At 41.5% G+C, this 27,835-nt stretch overlaps 3 protein-coding genes across 3 annotated transcripts; 1 reads left to right on the plus strand and 2 right to left on the minus strand.

Moving 5' to 3' along the window:
- Positions 1 to 7,847: 7,847 nt before the first annotated feature.
- Positions 7,848 to 9,117, minus strand: LOC134195699 (uncharacterized). Its single transcript, XM_062664773.1, has one exon. It carries the CDS (start codon positions 9,078 to 9,080, stop codon positions 8,091 to 8,093), a length of 990 nt encoding a protein of 329 aa, XP_062520757.1. The 5' UTR covers positions 9,081 to 9,117; the 3' UTR covers positions 7,848 to 8,090.
- Positions 9,118 to 9,508: 391 nt separating this feature from the next.
- Positions 9,509 to 11,233, minus strand: LOC134195590 (uncharacterized). The gene has a single exon (XM_062664637.1). The coding sequence runs from the start codon at positions 10,773 to 10,775 to the stop codon at positions 9,771 to 9,773; it is 1,005 nt and encodes a 334-aa protein (XP_062520621.1). The 5' UTR covers positions 10,776 to 11,233; the 3' UTR covers positions 9,509 to 9,770.
- A 2,362-nt stretch (positions 11,234 to 13,595) lies between these two features.
- LOC134195819 (heparan-alpha-glucosaminide N-acetyltransferase-like) lies at positions 13,596 to 15,335 on the plus strand. Its single transcript, XM_062664903.1, has one exon. It carries the CDS (start codon positions 13,754 to 13,756, stop codon positions 15,128 to 15,130), a length of 1,377 nt encoding a protein of 458 aa, XP_062520887.1. The 5' UTR covers positions 13,596 to 13,753; the 3' UTR covers positions 15,131 to 15,335.
- Positions 15,336 to 27,835: the final 12,500 nt, after the last annotated feature.

The raw sequence follows: 27,835 nt of genomic DNA on the forward strand, positions 1-27,835 counted from the left end.
GCTATGAAACCGGATCGGGGGTCGCACGTCACTATGACGTTCTCGAAAGCGACCAGGCTCTTCTCGCGCTGGAGCAATTCCGGTAAAAGCTCCTCCTCCTCGTGTGATTCACGTGCGGTTAGCTAGCGACTGCGCGGAAGAGCCTGGCTTGCGAGGCTACGGCTGCTAGACGAGCCGAGCTGAGTGCACGTGAATCACGCGATGAGGAGGAGCCTTTGCCGGATTTCTCCAGTGCAAGGATACATAGCCGCGTCCCCAGACTCTCTCGCGCTAGTCTTGTCCGGTGCCCGTATGAGGATTCCAGGCGCAACTGTACAGTACTGTACCGGTTGTATAAAGCAGTGGCGACGGAACTGGGGGGGCCGTGGGGGCACGTGCCCCCACAAAATGCTCTCCGTTATCTTAGGGTTAGGGTAACCCTAACCCTAACCCTAACCCTAAGGCATAGAGTTAGCAGTGTTCTTGGATTTCTATGGCCTGACAAACCGTTGTGCCCCCCACTCAGCAGAGGCTTCCTTCGCCTATGTAAAGGATTACTCAAATCAACAGTTTACACACGTGGTATGTAATTACAATTATCCTAACAAAATTAGTGTTATATGATATATCGATTCAGTATTTTGTGTAACCTCCTCTAGCTTCTATGACATTGTTTACTCTTGTAATCATGCTATCAAAAAAGGTTTGTGTTCTTTCTTGTGGCACATTATTCCACGCTGTCTCCAAGCATTGCCACAGCTCTGACGTGTTACGTGGCAACTGCTGCTGAACAACACACGCAAAATAATCACATATGTGCTCAATTGGATTAAAGCACCTCTGCAGAAACAGATAGTATGCACTTTATCACTGCGACACACAGCCATCTCAGTATTACCAAGCTGTATTGTACTCATCTTATCACAAGTAAGCATACCTTAACTAGCATTGACTGTAAGTCTGACAAGACAGACACTTTTGCACTCTCGAGCAGGCAAAAAGTGCCATTACTTGTCTCCCAGTAGCTGATCATGCAAGTACCAGGCATCTTAATTAATTAACAGTGTCCACATGACGAGAGCGACCTTCTAGATGCTTACCTTCATCGAGTCGACCAATGAAAACCACATCCGTGATGCATGTGTAGAGCAACGAGCAAGAGGTATGGATCTGCATGATAATCAAGCTATAAACCACACAAATACCAGACAGCTACACACACACACACACACACACACACACACACACACACACACACACACACACACAGATTCGCCTAGTGTTATGTCTGTTTATTGTAAGGAGCAAGGCATATATCAATAAAATCATAAAAATATGCATAGCACAAATTTCCGCGTGGTGCTTTGCCCGTTCTGTATAGCAAATTAACACTAATTGGGCGGGAACAACACAAACACCCGAAGAATTTGTTCACGTATACCCCTATTTTTTAGAACCCAGATATACTCAAACGGTCATTTCAATTTGGTGGAGATCCAATGCGCTGTTCTAGAGAAATTCGAGAGCAAGTGGTGTGGCGGGTTCGATCACGGGCAAACGAAGAACCCATACATAGCAAAAATACCTTGCTTCTCTAGCATCGACGTCACTGGTAAGAAGCGACTCGTTCCATTCATACTGTCCGAGGTCACAAACGGGCATTTCAAATTTCCAATGCGCCGTTATAGAGAAATTTGCGCTCGAGTGGAGACGACTTCAATCGCTAAGAAATATCTCGTCGTCTCAATTGAGAACTCTGGAAGACGGCGACACCTTCACTGTCGACCGCGACAGGTCACAGTTTATCATGCAACTTTGAGCAATAAAAGCATTCTCGCTATTACGGTCGCGTTCCTGGACCTCAAAAGGGGCCCGCCCCTTTAAAGCGTCAACCCTTATAACCGAAACTGGATGGTTTCGTGGCGATTGGCCTGGCAGTTTTGGCGTGATTGATGTTACAGACTGACAGACAGACAGGCAGACATGCCTCGGTGTTGACTAGAAAGATGATCAGAGTAACATATGGACAGAATACTGACCAGAGTTTAGATGTTGTTCAACTTTCAATTCAGTAAACTAAATTTCGGTTTGTAGGCTCCGTAGGGGAGCTTTTTAATGCTAATTGTTATTTGTGTAATTGTAATTGTAGTTGTGACACTTGTTGTTCATTAGCTGTTACTTTAGTTTCACCTGTATTAGCTTTGATGTATAAAAATATATGAAAATTTGACAGACAGACAGACAGACAGACAGACAGACAGACAGACAGACAGACAGACAGAGAGACAGACAGACAGACAGACAGACAGACACACCGACAAACAGACAGACACGCAGTCAGACAGACAGACAGACAGACAGACAGACAGACAGACAGACAGATTATTTTATTGTTACAGATCCTCTTCTTGTTAACATCCTAAACTTCTATAATGAACCAGTCCTTCACAGCGAAATACTTTAAAACATTAGTGGACTTGGATCTGTACATTAAAGTCAAAAAGCTTGTCCATGTCATTCTTTGTTTCTAAAACTCTTGACAACTTTATGAGGATTACTTTTGCGTTGCATCTTTGAAGAATCGAAGAGAACCGTTTCCTCCAAAAAGTTTTGAATTGTTCCGCACTACGAAAGGGGTCTTCCTCATTACGGCTGTACTGTTTTGAGAGAGTGTGTAAGAAGGCATCGGCTTGCAGGCCCCATCTACCAAAGTGCTCAAACACTATTGGGATACACTTTGATGACGTCCCTCCTGGTGGAATTTCTCCTGTACACTTATTGGTCTTCTTCTCTTCTCTTGTGCGGGCAGCAAACCCATCCTCCCTGCTGGATCGTTTTAGAATGCCTTGACTGCATGGGTGTGCCAATGATATGTCAACATCTAGATTTTGTCCTGATTCTGCATCAAAGAATGTAATGTCTGGGCGATCCTCAGTGTTGACGTATAGATTTCTTGGTTCTTTCTCATGTGGGATATGTAGGTCACTCATGCATTCACTCCAGCCATGGAGAACAGAGTTATGGGCCCAAACAGGACCACCTCCATACTTACAGACCAAAAGGTGGTATCCTTGGGGGTCTATAACTCGACCACAATCACAAACATTGGCCCATTCAGTGAATGGCAGAGGCATTCCCAGTCTTAGATAAGACGCAATGGAAAACTCTTTTGCTTTAAGTGCGTGCTTACCAGAAGACGGTATTACCTCTAGCCATGATCTTGCGCCTTTTCCCTGTAAAGATCGTAACCTTGCTGCATCTCTATCAGAGGGGACATGGGCGAGCAGGTCACCAACTTCACTGCTGGCAATCTTGGTGCACAGGCGATACTGTAACTTTCGTGGGTATGAAATGAAATCTTCAATGGACTGATTTTCCTTTGATTCATTGTCGACTGATTTTGGTAAAGGTGGTAATAACTGAAACGCTGACTTGAGAGTAGAGCCAATTGATTCTGGAACTGATTCAGACTCTTTCAGATAGTTGATCAGGTCAGACATTGATGAGAAACGACTAGGCAACTTGTTCATAGTTTGACACCACGAAGATAAGTAAGCTGCATGAGAAATTTGTCTGACCTGTGTTAGACCGAATCCTCCAAACCTGATCTTAAGGGCTGCTTGTTTCCATGCAGTGTCACTGAGGTGACTAAAACCAATAATGCCCATGAAGGTTCTCTTGGTCAACTCATCAGACAGACAGACAGATAGACAGATCAGACTTTTATAGATATAGAGATATATCTTTAGCTAACATTGACTACAAAAGCTCCTCTAAATGTACCAAATTCTAATAATTACTTAATTAATCTACCATTATTTGCATTCATTACAGAAGTCATTACATATATCAAACAAGATAACCAAACAAGATAAGCAATCAACACATATTTCCCTAAAGCTTCACATACCAATTTTAATTAATCAATTAACTGGCATTAAACTGTAAATTTCAAATGTAAGATTAGTCTCCGTATGAAACGTTGTTGCAGGGACTTGACAGCAAATACTGAAAACTGAAAGAGAGTCTGGTATAAGGTTATTGCAACTGGAAAGTTTCAAACAATTCACTAATCAGGTGACCCACAGGGACCGAGCCAGAGCCCCAGCCAGCCAACCGCCCCTTCAGCCTTACGTGACCAAATGCTTAGAGTACACAGTACTACACTCAGCTAAGCTCGAAAGACCTACTAATGCCACTGATAATCATATCTGCGAGGCTGTGTATAATCATGTGCAGAGCGTTTTCTGGTGTTGTCAATAATCTCGTATTAGAGCAAACGATTTTCAATGCTCTAAACATATTTACTTGGATCGCCTTTCTCAAATGTCAGAAATAGGCGTAACTAGGCAGACAAAATTAATAGATTCATCAATTATTTCACAAACTTGAAATGTATCCTAATCCAATTCAAAGCTAACTCCATGCTGTCTAAAAGTCAGCAGTAATAGTTTATATAAAAGTCTATTGTTATTGCATATTTGCATATTACATGAATATCTATGCCACAACAGTTTAATTCTTAAATGTAAGTACACTGCAATTCTCTGTGCAGACAAAAAAATGATATTGTACGTTGAGTAGAATGATAGAACAAAATTTATTGTAAACAATTAAAGCCCACAAAATTTTTAGACTTCATTATATACCAACTATTTACTTTATAACTTTCATTAATTAACATTACTAGTAGTCACTTCTATAAACAGCTTAACAATCTGTAGATTGTTTATAATTAGCTCAAACAGTTAGCACAACGTTGGACTATGCATAGAATTGGACTTATACATCACTAGCTGATTAGCCCGTTGTTTGCGGGACAAATTAATTAGTTAAGGTAATTGATACAAATTTCCGCGTAGAATAATATAATTCGTTATTGGGCGGAGACAACACAAACTTCCAGATAATTCGTCCAACCAAGTTAGTTAAGTTAGTTAACAAAGCAACGGCCATACATCAGACACTAAGTTCAATTGAATAAAGCAATGCCCACGTATCGGACATTATAATTACAAGCATGCATCAAAGTCAGGTAGTAGAAAAACCTACTGTATCTACAAGTTCGAAGTTACGCTGCTCATGTTTTCACTTTGTAATCAGCTTGGCAAGTTGCAGTTTACCGTTTATCCTATGCGCATAGGGATTGTATGTGTCAAACTCAAAGTCACGCAGTCAAGGCAAAAAGAGATTTCACGTGAGGTCGACTGTTTGAGAGGGAACCAAACATCCACCAATGGCAGGCGCGGATCCAGAGCCCCACGATGGGGTGCACGATTAATATCGACAAATGAAACTTTATATTAACACAAAAATTAGCCATAAAGAACCACGGTAGCTTATGAAACGGTACAGTACTACGCACTAAGCTGCCAATTAGTCATCTGAGTCTAGAATATAAATTAATAAACTCCATCCTTCGGGAGTGTTTTCTAGCAAATCATTGATGACTTCCTCGTATTTTCTTCCATAGGGTAGTGAGAGCGTGACAAGGGGAGACCGTTAATTGTCTGTCCCATTGCTGAACGCAAGTAAGATCTAAGTCGTAGTAGTTCACTGATGCTTCTCCGCTCACAACTACAAATGGTTACTGGTGTGCAAATAATTCTCAGTGTATTAGTTTACAATTGGAAATACTGTTGATCTGTGCCGGCTGCTGGAGCCTGCATGCTACAGAGTTGAGGGCAAGTCTTCAATTTTAAAAGCCTGCTAGTCACCGATACCAGCTCGTCGTCAAAAGTCGCAGGGACTACTGTCTGTTCCCCATAAGTGTGAACTTTGAAAATCATCAATATCTCTGCTGTCTTTTGGACTTTCGCGATGATCTCGGTATCGTTAGAAACCGCTAGGTCTGGCATTTCTGTTTATAAAATTATCTAAGCCTTTCCTACAAACGAAACGCGAGGATAGTACTTGTGCATATCAAACACAATCGGGTGGAGCAATGGCTAGTTTCCAATTATCTTGTAAGACCAACAAATCAGCAACTGGAACCATTTAAGATAATTGGTATAACTTGGTCCAACTGGAGCAGCTCTTAGTGCTCCAATGAACACACCTGGTGTGACCTCTACTTCATTGCTCACTTCCGAGTTCACGCTTACGGGAAACAGACAGTAGGCACATCCGTCTGGTTAAACGCTCCAATTTCTTAGTCCCGCGTACGTGTCTTTCCAGGATGGGTCTATATACATATAGCTTTAGAAGGACAAGGCTTAGTACAAGTACAGACTTCCTCTGCGTTTCAGAAACTCGTGCTCTGCATGCGCAACTGCACAAACTAAAGAAAAATAGACATTCCTTTGAACAGAGTAGTGAGAGCATATGTGAAATTTCCTCAAGACACGCCCACTGTGTTGAGGGTGCACGTACACCAACCCTGGATCAGCGACTAAATGGGCAAAGTTGAATCTAGGGTGGAGGAAGAGCAGATGAACAACAGCTCAATTGCCTCTCTCACAGATCGAGCCTGCTTCAAACGCACATAGACACGTGTACACACACACACACACACACACGCACACACACACACACACACACACACACACACACACACACACACACACACACACACACACGCGCGCGCGCGCGCGCGCGCGCGATTTCATACTGTATCTAGAATAAGTACGTTCATCACATCTAAATTGCAGAATACCTTGCACTGCTTGGTTCAAAACATCAAACATAGACTTGTCTTCTGTAATCCAATTAATGTACCATGTATCGTTCATCAGTACTTCGCCAGATGCCGTAAAAATTTTCAGGTGTTAAATACTGTCCTGTTTCAAGATCAACGCCCGTATACAAAATATCAAAGAATGAACCAAACACTTTGTTCTTCGTGCCTAATTCTACAGCTCGATAGTGCAATTCCCTGTACGTTCGGAGACTCATTTTCTCCAGCTCCTCGACAAAACTTAGAATGTTCCAGTGTCTCACTACATCTGTGACAATAACTGGTCTACCAGTCAAACCATACACCTGCATGTACTCCTCACATGAAATGTCACTGACTCGACGTACGGAATCGTAGCCTTTACGTAATTACAGTATCCACACATGTCTGTTTGAAGCATCGAAGCTTTCTGTTTTTCTTCTTCTTCTGGCATTCCAGCCTTCACACTTGCAGGAGTGCTGATCAGTCAGACACGTCAATATGTACTCAAAATGATGGAGTGCAGCATATTCCGTGGCTAGCTGGACAAAAAGGGCAATGAGTACAGATGCCACAGCGACAAGCAGATATAGAGAACGACGGACAGGAGGTTGTTGCGTCATAGCCATCGCTTTGGGCTACAGGTCCACAACAGTACTGTAAGTGGGGCAACCAAAAATAGTCATTATACTCTATACTACACCACACTATTAAATATGGCTTTACAACTTTGCATTGTAGCTAGAATCTATTTTTAGGAAATACAGTAAACCGTATATAGACTTTACATTGTTAGGACATACATTAGACCGTAAGACACTGACGGCAACAGGTAGATGTTTAGTAAGTAAATTGTTCTAATTAATTGAATAATATACATGTACTACATTTTCAAAATTCAGCAACACATGTGAAACCCCATGATCCTATACTCACGTCACAGCGCATGTGATAAAGCGGACTGGACACGAGTGAGTCCCTAACATCGTTGATGGTCGGTTGGATTCTTGTACTAAGATGCAATTACCTATTGTGGTTACTTCTACAATTAATTAACACTTTGACCTTAATTGCAATCCGGGCTTCAGACACCGAGATTGCGCAAACACATTATCTAGATAGACGACAATACAACGCTGTACAAGAAACAATGCAGTGACAACATGCAATATCAAATTTTCCGCTTGTCGAAACCGTTGTTGCGCTAGTGGACAAGCAACCCGATCTTCAAGTCTATCTCTACATGCAGTGGCTTCTCTCACGTGCTCTCACGTGTACGCGCAATACAATTCTAGATCCAAGATTTGCTTAAGAGTGACTAATCGATTTCCTACTATTTTTAGAGCTTTCATTGCCCGTATATACCATCACTAGCTGCAAAGAAGACCCGTCAAGCATGGGCAAAAGAGTAGTTGCCACTACACAATTTAAAAATAATTGCATGTCAAAAGTTGCTCTACTCGCCCTCGGCTTTGCTGGCAAACCTACGAGATGGTCTAAATGGCGGCTGAAAGTACTCAGTTGAGGAACTGATCTTTAGCGTCTTCAGTGGGGTGTTATCCTGAAACAAGTACAACTCGGTCATCACCTCATCGGTTCTCACTTCACCAAGATGTAGTCCAGTTCTTGTCCACGTGAAAGCGACCTCGTTGATCACCCCGGTGTAGCTGAAAACCGAGAATGTGACGTCGTGAAGATGATACGTGTAAGAGCTCCATTCATACATCATCTTGCTACAATAGGACAGGATGTTGTCTGTTCCATAAAACCCATCCGATCCACTCGGTTGGATATAACCATACTTGTCCCACAGGTCAAGATACTTGGTGCAATCGCCTTGCATGAATGAGATATATTGATTAATCATCGTCATTAGAACGTCTGGAACGTCACCCTGGCTCTGAGGCCAGAAAATGTCTTTGCCAGTAAATATGGCCGTCTCGTTGTAGAACTGCACGGTGCTGACGATAGTGAAGTCGTACTGCTTGAGACCAAATATCTCACGGTAAGATGACTCTCCAATAGCGTTCCACACGAATGCAACTCTGTATGGTTTTGTGTCAGTCTGTCCGTAGTAGAGAGGGTAAACGACGTTGCCCGTCTCAAGTTTGCCACTGTGCCAAGTAATGTTCTGTGCCAGCTCTTTGCAGTATTTCTCTATGTCGATCATAGCGAATCCGTAGGGAACGACGAATGGACTCTCCCACGTCTTGTTGCCGGTGAATATGGCGTCGAAGGCCTCACAGTCTGGCATCAGTTGACCGTCGGGCGATCCCCAGGCTACGTAGCTTTGTATGGTTAACAGCATGGTTTGGGGATTCCACGGTTCGTCCCTCGATTGTGTAACAGAGTGATGCGTAAATGCAGTGACCTCTACATTGACTGTTACAGACAGAATGATGAGTGTGAGAAAGAGACTTACTAGAAACATTTCTGTCATCCTCATTGAAGCTACAGCAACTAAGTTGAGTAGGCAAACCGTCACGCATGCGCTCTTGATATGATAATGATCCCTCCCACGTAGAAGACTAAAGACTTGCCGTCACTTTGTCGTGTGTATATATATATATATATATATATATATATATATATATATATATATATATATATATATATACTGACACTAGTTGGTTACGCTGAGATAAATTTATACAAACAATTTTTCACTGCGAATGTCTAGAGGGTGGAGACCTACAGACCGCAGACAACTCGTTAGGTCTAAATGCTGGTTTGCCGTCCGTCAGAATGAATCCAGAGTGAGAACGAGAGAGACTAGTAACTTAAAATCGTTGCTGTAGCTAGCCATTAGCCAGCAAACATCCATCCATGCATGTGCCTGAATTTGCAGTCGGAGTTTGTTCAAGTACAACAGAATGTGAGCAACGCTGCATCCATGCATCATTTCGTGTAAAAATTAAGTTGCAGATTAGGGTACTCCAAATCTTGGTGATTTACTATACTTAGATATTCTAAAATGAGCAATGCAACATTTGGAGCATACACGTACGAGTATTTTCGTAAACTATAACAGTGAAGACATGCAGAAACCCGTTCAACACGCGCAGCAATGACCCACGTCAACACTTGCACTAATTTTCGAACGTCAAAATCGTTGCTGCTCTTCTCATCGCAGCCTTTACTTTGCAATAGGCGGTCCTGGTGGAGGTTGAAAAAAGTCATACGCTGAACCGATCCTCAAATCTTTGAGCGGTGTATCATCCTGATATATGTTCAGCTCGGTCATGATCTCATCAGTTCTCACTTCATCGAGATACACGCCAGTTCTTGTCCAAGTGAAAGCAACATTATCGACCAGCCCGTTGTAGGTGGAGACAGAAAAGGTCACATCGTGAAGACGATAGGTGTAAGAGGTCCATTTGTACCTCATCTCATCACAGTATCTAACAATTTCTGCTGTTCCAAACACATCGTCTGATCCACTTGGTTGAATAAGACCATACTTGTCTTGGAATATCTCTGGAAACTTATTACAATCACCATCCGTAAATGACATATACTGATTGATCATTGTCATCAGAACGTCGGGAACTTCACCATTGCTCTCTGGCCAGAAGATATCCTCGCCAATAAATATGGCAGTCTCGTTGTAGAACTGCATCGTGCTGATGATGGTAAAATTGTAGCGTTTCAGACCGAGTACATCGCGGTATGACACCGACTCTCCTACAGCGGCCCACACAAATGCAACCTTGTATGGTCTAGGATCTCTCAATCCGTAGTAGAGCGGATAGACAAAGTTACCAGCCTCGAGTCTGCCACTGTGCCAAGTCAGATTCTCTGCCAGTCCGTTACAATATTTCTCTATCTCGAATATGACAAAACCGCCGGGAACGACGAACGGACTTCGCCAGGTTTTGTTGCCGAAAAACGCGCTGTCGAATGCTTTGCAGTCTGGCATCGGCTTACCTTCGGGTGATCCCCAAGCAATGTACGTCTGTATGGTTGAGAGCATCTCTTGAGGATTCCACGGTTCGTCTGATGGTTGCACGAGCGGCTGAGAATCACCGAAATAGGGAGAGGCAATGACATCGACATTGGCAACCATGGAAATAACGACCAGCGCAAGCAAACGTATCATTTCGACGTTCTCGGGACACTTGAGTAGCGTACTGTCACGCATGCGCCCGTCACTTCAGGTGCCCGTCACGTGCTTCCACGCGAACGCCCAATCAGCGTAATCGTTTACGCAAATTTTAACTTAGAACTTGTACTAACAACTTTTTTCGTCATTATCCAAAATTTTCGAAAAGAATTAAAATTAACCAAGAAAGCCTCATGCTACATGCAGACACAGCATGTATGCATACAAATATGCAAGCATGCATTCAAGCACGTGTACTCCCATACAGTACCATCAAGTCAAACCATTAATTAATTCAAACGCTCTTGCATACTGCACCCAGGCGTAGCGTAACCTCTAGAAATGGGGGGTATACAAATATGCAAGCATGCATTCAAGCACGTGCACTCCCACACAGTAGCATCAAGTCAAACCAATAAATTAAACGTTCTTGCATACTGCACCCAGGGACGTAGCGTAACCTCCAGAAATGAGGGGGACCAACTTCACGATAGTACGAGGCACGCCCACTTTATGAACACGTCCACTTTTATTGTCTTCTAAATAACTGATACCAGGCTGGAAAACAGTGTGGTGTATATAATATAAATATAAATATATATATATATACATAAATTTATATATCTATATTATATTATATTTATATATATTATATTATTATTATATTTTATTTTATTATATTATATTTATATAATATAAATACTATTTGGTCCTTACACATACATGTACTTACAGTCCACAATTTTTATGACCACGCCTACAAATGATGGGCTATAGCCCTGTCTAGCCCATGCCACGCTACGCCCCTGCTGCACCACTACAAATACATAATACTAAGTATAAAACTAATACATACAAATTCATACACTACAAATAAAATAATGCTATTCAAGCTTTAATGGCAAACATTTCCGCAATAGTGCTGGGCCACTATTTTTATAGTTAGGAAACATGGCGCATTATTTGAGCGCAATTTGAGCATGGGGTATTGATAGATTACAAGCACAAAGTGTTGCATTGTTAGTGTGCAACAATGCAACACACTGCACAACAACACCTACCGGTAATGTGTGTGTGTGTGTGTGTGTGTGTGTGTGTGTGTGTGTGTGTGTGTGTGTGTGTGTGTGTGTGTGTGTGTGTGTGTGTGTGTGTGTGTATGTGTGGTGTGTGTGTGTGTGTGTGTGTGTGTGTGTGTGTGTGTGTGTGTGTGTGTGTGTGTGTGTGTGTGTGTGTGTGTGTGTGTGTGTGTGTGTGTGTGTGTAATCCAATCTTACAGTCTTACTGGTATGTATCCTAGATACTTTCGCTTCACCTAAGTCGTATTCCTGGTTTGTTGCATATATATGTTGAATCTTCATCATTAGTCAGTGGTTCTATTTGGCGTTCATTTCATCTCAAACGTACATATTGGTAGACGCGCATGCATATACTATAGTAACTGGGTTTGAATACTGCCCCAGTGGGGCACTAATCAAGCATGAGGTAATAGTATTTCGTAACCATGGGGCATTATTTGAGCATAGGGTACTATTCGCGGAAATACGGTAGTCTCGCGTGGCCAGACGTTGGGAGAGTAAGAAAGCCTGGAGGTTATAATAACAACAACAATAGCAACAACAATACGTAATAATAATAATAATAATAATAATAATAATAATAATAATAATAATGATAATCACCACCGTGGCTTAGTGGTTAGCGACAATGGCTACCACTCCATGGTTTGGGGGTTCAAACCCCAGTGACGACAGTAAATTGTGAAACTTGTCTGTCTTTCTTTCTCATGTTTCTCTAGCTTTATCCATGAGACTATGACTTGTTTCAGTCGTTGGGGAGTTTCTGTGGTCTGGCGAACGGTCCGTTGACGATGACGTCCAGTGCTTTCCTGGTGGTCGTTGATATCCACTAGGCGTGCTGTATTGAGTACGCGGTCACCGTAATGCCTGCAATCTATATCAAATTGGCTAGTCATTGATCGCCGTATGGACTACACGGAAACATGTACCCCGCTGGGCTCACCTGCCGGGTTGGTGGGCGCCCAGATGGGGGTAAAGACCCCACTTGCCCATTAAGAAGGGGCATAACGACACAATAATAACTAAGTTTGAAAAGCCTATATTAACACGTCAAATACTGATTTTAAAATAAACATCAAGTCCATGCCCATGCTTATATCTAAATCAAAACGTTTCATTAATTAATTAATCAATTAAATAGTGTTAAACACGAAAGTCTATCTGAGCAACGCAAGAAAGGTCTGTTAAGCATTGACTTGCTTACTTCCAGAGCCGTATATTTACTGTTTCTTCGGCAACTACACATACACACATTCCATAGTCTATTGACCAGATAAATATGTACACAAGTCTCTCGTCTCATGCCAACGGAAAGTGCACACGACCCGGACTCTCTAGACAACATTGACACACTGTATGACAAAACTTACCTGCTACATGTTCAAAATCACTTTCTAACACACTTCTATGGCACTGAACGACCTGGTTATGGCAACCGGATACGAATGTCCCGGGAGATACCCGGATACTCCTTATTGACTGTACACTACTGCATGAATTACGATGTTTTTCATTGTTTTCAGCGCTTCTCTATATCTAACTGTGTCTTCGTTTCACTCATCGTACAGTCACAACGCATCCAAAGTCTCAACAGCCGCAAACGAGGCCGTCTTCTGCCTTCAAAATAACGCCACAGACATCCTCAGAGTGAAAGCCTTCATCCTGTACGACAATTGCTACCGTTGCTCGTGGCGTTCATTAGTATCATCTCTCCGAGGAGCACCAGCTAACTGCACGAGCGTATTCGCTGACTTCGGATTCCAATTGTACGTTGCGAAAGAAACCCACAAGCAACAGCTGCTGGGCACGTGTGACACAGCAGCACTTCCACATGGAACTAGAGAAAAGAGTGTTCTCACTGTACAATTTTTGTCACGTGCAAAATGCAAGTTTTTTCTTCAGGGTGGTGATGACTGGAAGTACACTCCCCTTTTGGTTGCAATGGGGATAATGGTTGCTATGGCAATGTTTTGGATTGTTTGGGAAAACTTCATTTTTAAGTACTGCAAAGAAAGTCGAGTGTGGTATCAATTTTTTGGTGCGGGTTTGGTGGTTAGATCTGATTTGGGTAGTCCTGATTGTGAAGCCATCAGTGAGAGACTTCTTTCGAGTAGCACAAGTAGTCGGGAGCTGAAGCAGGCTACTCGACGCAGTAAACCTCTCGATGCGTTTCGTGGTCTATCATTAGTTGTGATGATTTTTGTGAATTATGGTGGTGGTGGGTATTGGTTCTTTCGACTCAGCTATTGGAATGGTCTCACGGTGGCCGATCTCGTTTTTCCCTGGTTTGTGTTTATTCTCGGTGTGTCGGCTGTCATCTCACTATCAAACAGTGAATGTCATGGTGTTAGTCGATGGTCGATACTATTGAAAGTTGTGCGGAGATTTATTATACTTAGTGTGCTCGGTCTGTTTCTGAACAAATCGTCTGATTTGGCTACGTTTCGTATTCCTGGAGTGTTGCAGCGTCTTGCTGTGTGCTACCTGATGATATGTCTTCTCCACCTCTGTTTCTCACCCAGACCAGATACTACGAGGCGTGCACCGTCTCGGTTCTCTATTTGTGAAATTCGTTACTATTTAATACAATGGTTTTTAGCTCTTGATTTAGTTCTGGGGTATGTGCTCATTACATACCTCGTTCATAAATCAGACTGTCCAGATCAGTATCTTGGTCCGGGAGGAAAACTCGGTGACGGTGGCAAATATATGAATGCTAATTGTACTGGGGGAGCAGCTGGGTACATTGATGAATTGGTATTTAGCCATGACCATATTTATCAGACACCGACATGTAAGAAAATGTACGAGACAGGACCATATGATCCTGAAGGAATGCTTGGTACTTTGACTTCTATCTTTCTTTCTTTTCTGGGTGTGCATGCCGGTCGTATTTTTCTACTGTATCGAGACAAACACCAGAGGATGATACGATGGACAGTGAATGGAATAGTCTTTGGAATTAGTGGAGCTGGTCTGTGTTGCTTTCAACAGAATGGTGGCCTAATACCAATCAATAAAAATCTATGGTCAGTATCGTATACATTAGTGATGGCTGGCATTTCGTTTATTCTACTGACTATATTCTATTATGTTATTGATATCAAGAAATGGTGGACTGGAGCTCCTTTCTACTTTCTTGGAATGAACTCGATCTTGGTTTATGTTGGACACAGAATGGTGAAAGGGTACTTTCCCTTTGATTGGGAATCAGATTTGACTTATGTACATCTGATGATACGTAACGTCACTGGTACTGTACTGTGGGTAGCAATTGCTGCCTATCTTCATTACATCAAACTTTTTGTGAAAGTCTAGAAGATCATTTGACGTGGTTTGAGGGAGTAACTGCTATGGATTTGATTCTGCGGAGTGCCTGTTGGTTTGATGAGAACATACAGCAACTCTGCCAAGTTAGAATTACTTCTTCCATTTTCAATTTTTTCTATTTATTAGTTACCAGGTCTATTTAAAAGACATTTGTAAATATGCATAGTTTACATGTAATGATATACACTGTACGTTACGCACCAAAGAGTGGTGGAGTCTAACTCTGCATCTCGAACGTGGGACTCAGGCCAGCAGCTACAACTTCTAAACAGATGGTGCAAATATTGCATGCAAATTCATCAGAGGCAGATTCAGGTTGGGCAATGAAGGCACGCCCCCTCGGCAGTAGAGATTACATTGCCAAACGAAAACCTCGGAAATTGCTGCTGTCAGACATTCTATTGCAAGATGACTTTGAAGATTCAAACGTTGACAGTAGTGAATCGGACAAAATCTAGGTGGTTGGGTATAGGAGTAATGTTGTTGTCTAAAAATTACAATTTAGATATTACACATTCAAAATATCTAGACTACAAGTTTGTGCCGCCGGCAAAAGCACCTCTGGATCTGCCCTTGTAGTCTGATTGCTTGTAGACATGCAGAGGTACTGAACAAGCGGACATCTGACTGAAGTGGTTCAGTTTGTTCACACACTCCTCTCCCGAACCCCCATAAGTACGTGCCTGAGTAGGACAGGCTGTGTATTGTCAGCTGCTTGTCTGAGTTGCTTATAAACTGTCATTGTGTAATCGCAGCAAGTGAAAGTCTCTTGCGAAGAAAGTATAGTTATATAGGGATGGAATTGGTCAACATCCTTGGATATTTGTAGCTGTTTTTAAAAAATATAAAATGAAAGCTCTGTGGTCTTTGTAGAAATATCTTGAATACAGAGAGAGAGAGAGAGAGAAAGTCGCTTCAATATGCTGATGTTTCAGTTCTGCTCTTTGTACTAGCAGCAGCTCGTTTAATAACAGCAATGGTATGACCACGCCCAACAATAGTCATAGTTCCTAGGCAACGCCATAGACTACCTTTTATTCACTCTAGAAAACCTACAATAACCTCATAAATAAATAAAATAAACAATTAAAAATAAACAAACAAAATAATTAAAAATAATGTAATGAAAAACAATAATAAATATTGGCTTGTCATTGATCGCCATGTTGACTACACAGAAACATGTACCCTGCTGGGCTCACCTGCCAGGTTGGTGGGCGCCCAGATGGGGATAAAGACCTCACTTGCCCGTTATGTAGGGGCATAACGACACATTATAAATCGAATTCTGGAATAACACTTCAGTCCTGTCTTTCACACTTTCACAATGATTAGAATCACATTACTTTGGATATCTAGGTTTGTCTAATGCCAGAATTTGTAGAGAGTGGTTCCGTTGGTTCGCAAAGTAATCATGTATGTAGTTAATTTTTAATTGATCTAATAATTAAAGTAAGAATAGACCATATTCATGGAGTTCAAAATCCTATGGGTAACATTGACTTATTATAAATTAATAAGCTGCTGCCAGTGTAAAAACTTCCAGGCTGTTATTTCACAGTTACTGAAAACGCTTAGTCCTAAAATCTCTGAAAACCCTTTATTAGGCTTCGATTTCAGTTCCACAGAACCCCGGATCCCACAGAACCACAGAACCACGAAACCCCCACAGAACCACGAAACTCCCACAGAACCCCAGAACCCCACAGAACCACGAATCCCTACAGAAGCACAGAACCACAGAACCCTCACAGAACCACAGAACCCCACAGAATCACCAAACCCTTACAGAACCACCAACCCCCACAGAAGCACCATACCTCACAGAACCACAGAAACCCTACACAACCGCCTAACCCCCCAGAACCAGAAAAACCCCCAGAACAACAGAACCCCCACAGAACCACGAAACTCCTACAGAACCCCAGAATCCCACAGAACCACGAATCCCTACAGAAGCACAGAACCACAGAACCCTCACAAAACCACAGAACCTCACAGAACCACCAAACCCTTACAGAACCACCAACCCCCACAGAAGCAACAGACCTCACAGAACCACAGAACCCCCACAGAACTCCTACAGAACCGCCTAACCCCCCAGAACCAGAAAACCCCACATAACCACAGAACCCCCACAGAACCACGAACCACTACAGAACCACTAAACCCCTACAGAACCACCTATCCCTACAGAACCACCTATTCCCCCACAGAACCACCGAACCCCCACAGAACCACAGAACCTCCACAGAACCACAGAACTCTACAGAACGACAGAACAACAGAACCCATACAAAACCCCTACAGAACCCCTACAGAACCACCTAACCCCTACAGAACCACCGAACCCCACATAACCACAAACCCACCACCCCACAGAACCACAGAACCCCTACAGAACCACTGAACCTCCAACCAACTACAAAACTCCCACAGAACCACAAAACCCCACACAACCACAGAACCCTTAGAGAATCACTGAACCCCAACAAACCCTGCCCCGGATCCAGAGAGTTCAGGGGGTTCAAACCCCTCTTTTTCAATAGGCGTGGTTCAATAATTTCATATAGTTTTATTAGAAAAGAGAAAATTAGTAATGCTATAAATAACTACTATCAGGTCAACCCCCTCTTTCAAAAATTCCTGGATCTGGACCTGGAAGCACAGAATGCCCCCGGGCCACAGAACCACTGTACCCCCTTCAGCTAGATCCGCCACTGAATAGGATTTAAACTAGACTTTCGATTATAAACTCGAATTATGAATTCGCGTTCACTTTAGATTATAAACTCGCAATACCTCCCGTATTCTTGGTACCAAGGCAGTACGTTCTCGTACGTTTGTTCCAATGCATGGCGTGTGCCTTGCATTTTGTAAACGGACCTAGGCGAGATGATACGGATTCTGCATACCTACTGTTTGCCGTATGGTTATCTGCTAATTTGTAACAACAGTGGATTAAATATATTATGCCAAATATCTCAAACGTTGTATTGCATCCCAATAGAAATGTCTACTAGCGCGCTTTAGCGTTATATGGGTCCGGTTTACAAAAGTACATAATAATGAGTCTACCTTACTAAGACAGGGAAAGTCACTCTTGCTAAACTGTCGGCCTAATTTTTATTATATAATAATCACGTAGCAGTTTTTAAACAGACACGGATGCTTCATTATAGACATTTAATTAATACACGGTATCTATTAGATGGACGTCTATAGATATATGTATATGTTTACATACGAAGTGTGTATGCTAGTAGGCTCGAGTGTCCAGCCGGTCATTCCCCCATGGCGGAGAAAGACCGCTGGAGACATTCGCCACTCAAACAAACCGCCGACTCTCTATCCTCCAATCAGAGTGCCGTTCAATGTTTGTGCATCTTCGATAGGGATGCACGTCGCTATTGGCTCTTTGCTAATGTAATTTCGCTCTGACGCAAGTACGTAGTTTCGGCACGTGCTATCCAAGTCTACGAACAACAGGTCGACTCTTTCCAGCTCGTCTTGTTGTCTGTCTCTCGTTCTAAGAGCGCTAGACTCAAAGTTTACCGCAGCGGACAACCAAACGTCGACCGCAATGTACGCAAATCATAGCTCTGCACGTCGCCCTGCGTTGAGTGCAAATACCACGCTTTGTAAATGGTCTACTCGTTCAATGCATGCAACGTACGACACCCTAAGGGACTAGAAGTTGTTTTGCATGCGCTGCCTAGTCCTCCAAGTGCGAAAAGGAAGACAAAAGAGAAGACGACATGCAGGTGTAGCTCACACGCTAACGAAATGTGATATCAGACGGTAAAAGCAATTGACTATTCAGTTACACAGCCATTAGTAGAGAGCCAATAGCGACGGGCATTGCTGACAGCAGTTATCGTGAATACACGTGCATGCACAAACACTAACCAAACGTGCAAATCCTGATTGGAGGATGGAGAGGCAGCGGTTTCCTTTGAGTGGCGAATGTCTCCAGCCGGTCTTTCTCCGCCGCGGGGGGATTGACCGGCTGGACACTCGAGCCTACCCCTAGAGGAAGGGAATTTTTTTGGGCTCGGTTATTTTAGGTCCCGGATAAATATCCCGGATGTACACGTGCCTGACTTAATAAGCACGTGCATGTGTTTGCAGCGAATACGGCGCCACTGATAGTTCTCTTGTTTTCGACCGTAGGTCATTTAATTGTTGAATATGAGTGCGCGCATTGAGGGAGAACACTAATCTGAAGGGACCCCAGTTTGGGAATTTTTGCAGCAGCTGCTGAACTCTTAGAGTCTACTATTACATATGTGGACTTCTTTGCGACAAAGAAAGAATTTCAAATTATGCAACACAACAGAAATTCAAACAAATTAAAACCGGTACGTTTTAGTTCATAAATTGAATATTATTGTTCAAACAGTAAATTGGCAATATTGATATTACATATGATTACAGTACGTACAGCGTACTAGCATGCACTGACACGAAAGACCCACTGAGCATGCATACTATAGTACTTTGATTTATGTGCTGTTGTCAACGGTTCATCTTAATAATTTTGGAAATTGTTGTACACTATTTACAGGTCAAAATTGTCACTTGTCACATTCAATTTGTATTCTATCACACCAAATTAGTTTGTAGTCAGATCAAATTTTCAAGTCGTAAAATCAAATTTGTAGTATGTCTGATCAAATTCACAATGTGTCAAAAAATCAAAATTTTTAACTTGTCAAACTAGCTTAGTTGTCTGTCAAATTAACTCTGGAGGGTGTCAATTCAAATTTAAAAGTACCTGCTATTACTTAGTAACTAGTAATCAAATTTGCAAGATGTTCACCTAAGATGTTAACTCGTAGGGTTAATGGCTATGAATTTCAGTGCTTTGACTTGGATTTCGTGCAAACTTAGTACGGTCAACATCTCATTTAAGCTTATTTCACAATATCTGTAGGACAGCAGTCTGGCAAATGCACCTGGCCACACCTACTGAAGACAGAGTGCAGGCCAGACCAACAGTGGTAGCCAGACAGAATAGGATTTATTTTGTTTTGCTCGACAGCTGTCGGGTAGGTCTGGTAGGTCTCCAGCAGATATTGTGAACCAGGCTTTAGGTATTAGATTGGACACTTTTTGTATTTGACCTTAACTTTAAACTAATTTGATTTGGCACAATAGGAATGTAATGTGACAAGTGACAATTTTGAACTGTAAATGGTGTGGGGTAATCAGAGGTGTGATTGGTATTTTATATAAATTCTGATATTGGGAAAATTAATAAGAGTTAGAACATGGTTGGTGAGGCAATACTTTAAATATTGATCAGAGACGCGAGAGCTTTCTAACATAATTAGTCAAGGCTAATTGTCAAGGATAGCTCAAGTGGGTGAGGGTCAATATTTGTCTTGTTCATCAGACCATGTTTTGAGTATTTTGTTGCATGTTGCCCCCTTTTGTGTCACATTTCATTTACAAATATATTTTGAGCTGTAAGGCACTGAATGTGGATGGCTTTTTCACTTTGGGGAGGAAGAAGGGGGGAGGTTACACATAATTGTACTTGAGGTGTGATTGACGTGCAATTGATTTGTCAAATCCCCAAATGAAGCCAGCCGTGCAGATTATTTACCGATTGCTGTACTATGCAATCCAAGCTACATCATTTTCACTTTGTTTAATTTCTTATTAATTAGTTGATGATGGAGAACAGTTCCATGATGCGTTTTCTCTTGGGAAATGTAGGATTTTTATATCCGTATACTTGTAAGATAGAAACATAGGCCATGTTTCCACTAAGTGCACTTTAACTTAGCTTAAATGCGTTTATAAACTAAACAAGTTCAAGAAAGCGACTGTTTACTCTTAGGAACTCACACATCCGGGCTGTGCAAGACAAATTGTCTAGGAACACTTGTAGGCTTGTTTGAAGTATTGGCTGCTCTATCGCAGAGTCAGAGCAACTGTTGGTTGTCACATGATAGTACTAGGAATTTGCATGACAATGACGAAGGACACCATCTTCTCCCTCTCTCTCCTTTAGTTAATTAACAACCCTTACATCTTTCAAGGTAATCCTATACCAGCGAAACAGTCAATATCATCAAACAGCGTTGTCGTGAAGCCATCTAAGCAAGCGTGCTACTGTTGCGACATAGTTCAATCTAAATCACTTTGCTAAACCTACTACAAAGTAGGTCTAGGAAAGCGGTTTAGGTTTAGAATATACCCTGGTAACTGGTCTAGTGCAAGTGGGAACATGTTAATCCCTAAACCAGTTTAGCTTAAACCACTCGTTAAATTGGTTTAAGTGCTAGTGGAAACGCATCCATAATTTTCTGTCACGATTGTGGACTAATGTGATATCACCCATTGTTATTGGCAAAAGTTTTGATTGGTTGGATATTCTAAAGCAAGAGAAGCATGTGGCTCAACAAACAAACACAGGATATACAAATGCATGTTTTTGGTCAATCTAAGACTGAAAAGTATTAGATATCCTGTTGCATACATTTGTTAGATGTCATATATTGCAACTGCTGTAGTAAGTATTTTTGTGATTAGTTGCAGCTTAATTCGAATGTACTGAGAAGGGGATACTATCAAAGATAGTAATGGAGCAGTGCTAGGTGGTTGCAATCTACCAACTATAACTATGAGGTTTCAGCAGCTGGTGTTATCTTCTTCTGTCCATTTGCTGTGGAAACTCTTGGTCTATGGTCACCTTACAGTTTCAAGATTCTATGTTCTATAGCTTCAAGAATTATGCAGTGAGCAACAATTGTCTATCAGATTGTGGTCTTACATTGCTAGATTGGTGTTACAACATTTAAATTTAGAGATAGTGGATGTATGGATGAGTTAGGACATGCATGCTTTAGTTGTTTGGATGTTGACGCGGGACTGTTTATGTATGTAATAAAGACAAATATGGGCGTGTGTCAAAAATATAAAAATTAATATAGCTATTTTATAAAGTCAACCAAAGTTCAAGTTTAAGTCATTTAATCATCATCGATTTAAAAGAATCTTTGCATTACAACGCCATAAACATACTGACAGTTGTTCATTCAAATGTAGTACTGCTTGACTGGTGGTCAGATTGTTGCATATACAGTATGTTGTGTTCCAAGCACGGATTTGGACAGTCCATGAACTAACTACCGGGCACAATCCATGGTTTGCCTGTACACACCATGCATTCCGAACCCTAATCCTAATTTTAACCATAACTCTAACCACTAACCCTGACCCTAACCATATCATCCTGACCCTGACCCTTAAATTACCCGGCAAAACTAGACGTCCACTACACATCCACGGTTTGTCCATATCCGTGTTTGTGCATAACATATATATATATATATATATATATATATATATATATATATATATATATATATATATATATATATATATATATATATACACTATAAATTATAAATTTTATAATAAACAAAACCCAACTTTTTGCTTTTGTGTTGATTCATTAGCAGGCATTTTATTTAGTGCATGAGCAGATCGATAGATAGTTAATACATCTGTAGCAGAGCATGAAATAACGGCCGGCCATAAGAGCATTGGTACACTACTGGAAACAAAGTTACGGCATGGATTGAAATGGTCGGGTTGCTTTCAGGGGTACAGTTTATGATGCTAGTAGACCACAGCTTCAGGTGTCCTCTGCGCTCGTGCACTTCTGACAACTCACCAACGGTCAAGACAGTTGAGCTAGTTCATGATCAAAGAATTCACCCACCTGCTTTACCACAATGTAGTGACAGAACCACTGTGCAGGCAGTGAGACTGTCAACAAATGACTGTGACAGACAACCGTTAGTACACACACAATACAGGGCATTTGTACAATCATGCAGGCAGCCGATAGGCATCACACAACAATACCGGATATATAGCTGAACTGATTAAATATTTCTATTTAATCACACTGTTTAGCATAAATATATTCAGCTTAGGCAACACAAATCACATCACTCTACCAGTTATGCCATGGATCAGACTCGACGAAGGGTTATATAATTAGTCATTCATTTCTCAAAATGGCGGCTGCAATAGAGCCGCTTCAAAATGGCGGCTGCAATAGAGCCGCTTCAAAATGGCGGCTGCAATAGAGCCGCTTCAAAATGGCGGCTACAGCTCTGACTAAATGGCTGATCAAAATGAAATCCTTATTTCAGAGTCTGTGTAGAATAGTAGACAAAACAGACAATAGTTGGACTTATGAAAGCAAATTTACTTCAACATTGTGAAAGTGGCATAACTAAAATGACTGCCGCTGTTGTCTCATTTGAACTATGCAAAGAATTAAGCAAAACTGAAAGCCAAAACAGGACCTGTTACTGTAAAAATCATTTACGTGTAGCTACTAATAAAGTTATTGTGTTATAGCGCATTTGTAGTGTTTCCCTTTAAACTGATTGCCAGATTGTGTCCTTTCTTTGATCGTTGAATTCGTTTCGGCATTACGTATCTACTTGCAGCAGCAGAAGTCACCTTTTTACTAAATAGCGTGGGGCGCCCCACCTTTGCTGGAACAGAAGCTGATGTCTTGATGGGCCGTCTTCTACTGACAGCTGTGGGTTGTACATGTATCTTTTGCTTATGTTTGGTTAGCCCTATATGGCTACCAAACATGTGTAATGCAGAAATCAAGCTCTGCTGTTTGTTGGATGAATGGGTTAGTTTACCCCGAATCTTCCAGTAGGTTGAGCAAAACTTTTCTTCTGCAGCCAAGAAACCATCTTCACTTGAGATACTATAATGAGTATTACCCTAGTCCATTTTCAATGTCGTCCATTACATGACATAGTTGCTTCCTTACTGTTTCAACTCTGTTGATTTCATCCGTGCCGTTACCTGTAATTATGTGATCTTGATCAGTATCATGTCTAACACAGTCTTGAAGTGGGTTATCAAAGGTGGGAGTGGACCTTCCAATGATTTCTTTACGTCTTCATTAGACCATTGCACATCAACGGAGAGAGAAAGTAGGTGCTCTTCATCTGCTTCTTGGTTGACACTACTGTAGAAACTGATGTCTTGGCAGCTGCTCCCTAGAGCAAGAACTGCAAAGAATTGTCGTCCTTGTGGAGATTCAGTTGGAATGCTATTGATACTATTTTTCATGTATTTTGCTGAGGCTGCAAGCTGATGTTTGCATGGCTTACCATTGAACCCTATAGGACAGGAGCATTCTCCGAGTTGTAGGTCGACTACCCATTGGATGTCATCATTTGATTGACTTTGCACAACATAAAGATGTGGGTCATTTGTAGTCATAACATCATCAAAAGAAATGGCTCCTGGCTTGATTCCAGCAAGGGTGAATCTCAGTGATACAAAGTGGTCAAGTCTGTTGCTTGCATAGGATAACAGTCTTCGTTGATGGTATAAGTCTAGTGTTTTCGTTATCAGTTGAAACAACTGAATTGAATTCCACGCTTTCCTTCTTTGGAACATGATGTCCTTTGTAATCCGAATACTTGCTTCTGAATAGTTGTTGGTGAAGTTTCCTCGAGTAGGGAATTTTGTACGAAAACACAGTGCCCACTCTTTTCTTCTCGTCCAATAGCTATGTATCCTTGTTTTGAAGTTTCCAAACTGGGTGTTGTCAATTTTGTTCTTAACGTTGTCTAGGGCTTCCTCTGAAGGCGAATAAAGAAGACGTTTGGTTAGTGGCATACAAGTGACTTATCATTTGCTGACACACCAGACCTAGCACTCCATAGCCAACGCCACATACTTTGGAGGAAATGAAACACACACAGATGTAAAACTGCTTCTGGCCAGGTTGTCTTGAGTGCTTTTCTTTCACTGGCAGAATCATCTGTTAAAATCATTAAGGGTCCAACTGTTCTTCCTTTCCCGAAGAAGGCGTAGTCAGGTAGAACATCAACAAGTGCTGTGAATGCTGATGATAGGGTCTCAGCATCTTCACTAGATGTCATTACAGCACCCAATGGTATTGCACCGGCTGAAGTACTGCAGCTCACAATGAAGACTGCAGTATTCAAATTGTCCAAACTGGCTGTTGAGTCACAGTAAACTAATTCGCCGCTTTGACGTAACAGTTTGTGGGCTCTTGCCATCAAAGGTGTGACTACTGCTAGGATAAAGGGAACGTGGTCAGATGTTTTTGTGACTTTAGCTGCCGGTGGTTCAAATGAGTCATCAGGAAGCCCAGTTTTGTACTCCACCTCTAACTTATATTGTTAAAGAAATGCTTTACCACCATTACTAGCATGAATTTCATTGAATTGTTTTACTTCTAATGACAGACGGTCAAATATTGCTTTGCCGTTTTTAGAACTGATAGATCTTTCTCGCCACTTTTGGAACAAACGTTGAATATCTTGACAGTTCGGATTGATGGATCTATCAGCAAGAGTTTTTTTCAATGTCAAGAATGTCATACTTCATTTGCAGTTGATTTGCATATTCATGCTTAGCTGTAGCTGTAGCTGTAGTTTCCTGTTTCGAATAAACTTGTAAACTGCTTCTTGACAGCAGTGTCTACTGGTCGAAAACTGAGGACATAAGCAGAGTTGACTGGGTGGTTATGGCAGTACTTAATTAAGGTTAATCATGCAAAGATGGTTTGGATGAGCGGCAACTGTTGAGCTGATCTTTGGATGTAGCTGAGTATGAAGGTACTAGAGCAAGAAATCTTTTTGTTTCTTATACTTTTCTGAATGAGAGCCCGCTTTAGATCTGAAGGTGGGCATTGTTTTGACAACTGTGTTTTTGTCAGCTTCTTTTGCTGATGTTGGCAGTGGCGAACAGTTTTAAAAAGAATTCTTTGTCCAGAAAATTTGAGTGCCTCGCGTTACCCGGTATGTTGTTTTTGAAGTCTTCTGAAAGTCGTCAATCCTCTGGACTGCTTTGGTTTGGTCTTCTGCATTTATCCATGCTAGCAAACTAAAGGTTTGGGTTTCTGCTCCAAGGAATGACTCTGGTGTGTGTCTAGTGTACTGATCAACTATGTAGTTGTAGGAATCAGGGAACAAGTACGCTATTTCGTGAGGTATCTCACTGTTTCTAGTATCAGCTATGGTAAAACAATTCAGACTTGAATGACTGTTCTCTATTTTGTCAGTAATGGCTTTGTCACTCTTTCTTTCTTTGTCAGCAAGCTTTTTTTGGTTCTCAGTTTATCTCTCTCAGCAAAATTGCACTCTCCTGCTGTAGCACTTCCGTTGGCTATAGATTTGCTATTCTCGTACAAAATATTTCCTCTGAGTTTATTAAATCAATATCCATTCGTTTTCTCTTCAAAGTGAAGCTAGGGTGGTGATCTGTTCTGACGGACTTGCATTTTTTACTTCCTGGTAAAGGGATTAAAAGACGTTTGCTGACGTCAAATATTGATATGTCAACTACTTTTTGAACATTTATCTTTTTAGTTAATAGCCAGGTTGCCAAGACGTTTCGCAGATATTGTGCATATGTGCTTGGATGGTGATAAATACGAAGCAGAGATTTCACAGAATGACATTGAATCTGTGGAAGCTGTACATACTGCCAAATTTCTTTTGGACAAAATGATGCAACAGCAACGAAAGCAATGACAATAACTCCACAAGAGGATGAACATGTTTGCACTGGGAAATTGCAGCATTCACGTGAGCAAACGTGCTTTCCTTCTGCATCAAACACTGTCTTGTGTAGGGCTAATATTGGATATGCAGTTGTAATGTGTTCACTAAGAAGCTTGTTCAATTCAGTGAATACTTACTGGGTCTGGACGACTAGGTTAGTTGGAACCGGGTAGCCAAGGGAATCACCATAGAAGGAGAGTTTGGCATCAAAGTCAGTAGCAACAACAGTCTAGTGGTTTCCTGTTAATAGTCGATTGGATGCTACAGCAGTGCCTGACGTAGGGTCAATTTGCACATTTATAATCCAAAAAGCTAGTCGAATGCTGGTTCTTCCATGGAGTGCTGTTGTAATATAGTCTTGAAGTCTTGCTTTGTTGTACTCTGATAGTACAAGGCACAAACAGTCTTCTGATGACAGGTTCACGATGTTGGCAAGACACTCTAGCAGTTCATCTGACAACCATCTATTACATGCTAACTTTGACAATTGGCTGTTACTAAGACCAGCACATACTGTTGCAGATGCAGATTTAGCAATAGCTCCTTGAACGTTTGTAAAGCATGATTGTCAGTGTGTTCTAGATTCAAATTCTTTGGAAGGTTATAGGTCTGACCAAACCATTTTTCTTCCTGAAAGACCTATTAAAAGTTGAATGGTTATCATTACTGATAGAACTGGTGCAATAGTGACAGGTACATGCATGCACGTTGTAAGTAGCTGTGTGTGTGTGTGTGTGTGTGCGCATGTTGTATTTAGATTTGTTAGAAAATTGCTGTATACTATCTGTGCACAATTTATTAATTAAGTTATTGACCTCTGATGCTCTTGGCTTCATGAATTGCAAGGAATTCATGCATTGCATCCAGATCAAACATTCCAAATAGAAATGATGCACCATAATGCCTGTTCAAAGCCTTTTCGCTAGATTCATTCTCCTTCCTACTCAATGCTCTACTGCATGTTGTACAGGTAGAATGGCTGGGCATCATGCTTCTGTTGTGTGGATCACTAAACAGATTAGTTCCAGTCACGCACATGATGTTTCCTTTCTCTGGGCTGACATGAGGGAAGATCAGCCTAGTGCAATCTTGACGG

Source organism: Corticium candelabrum, chromosome 20, assembly GCF_963422355.1.
Source record: "Corticium candelabrum chromosome 20, ooCorCand1.1, whole genome shotgun sequence".
NCBI lineage: Eukaryota > Metazoa > Porifera > Homoscleromorpha > Homosclerophorida > Plakinidae > Corticium > Corticium candelabrum.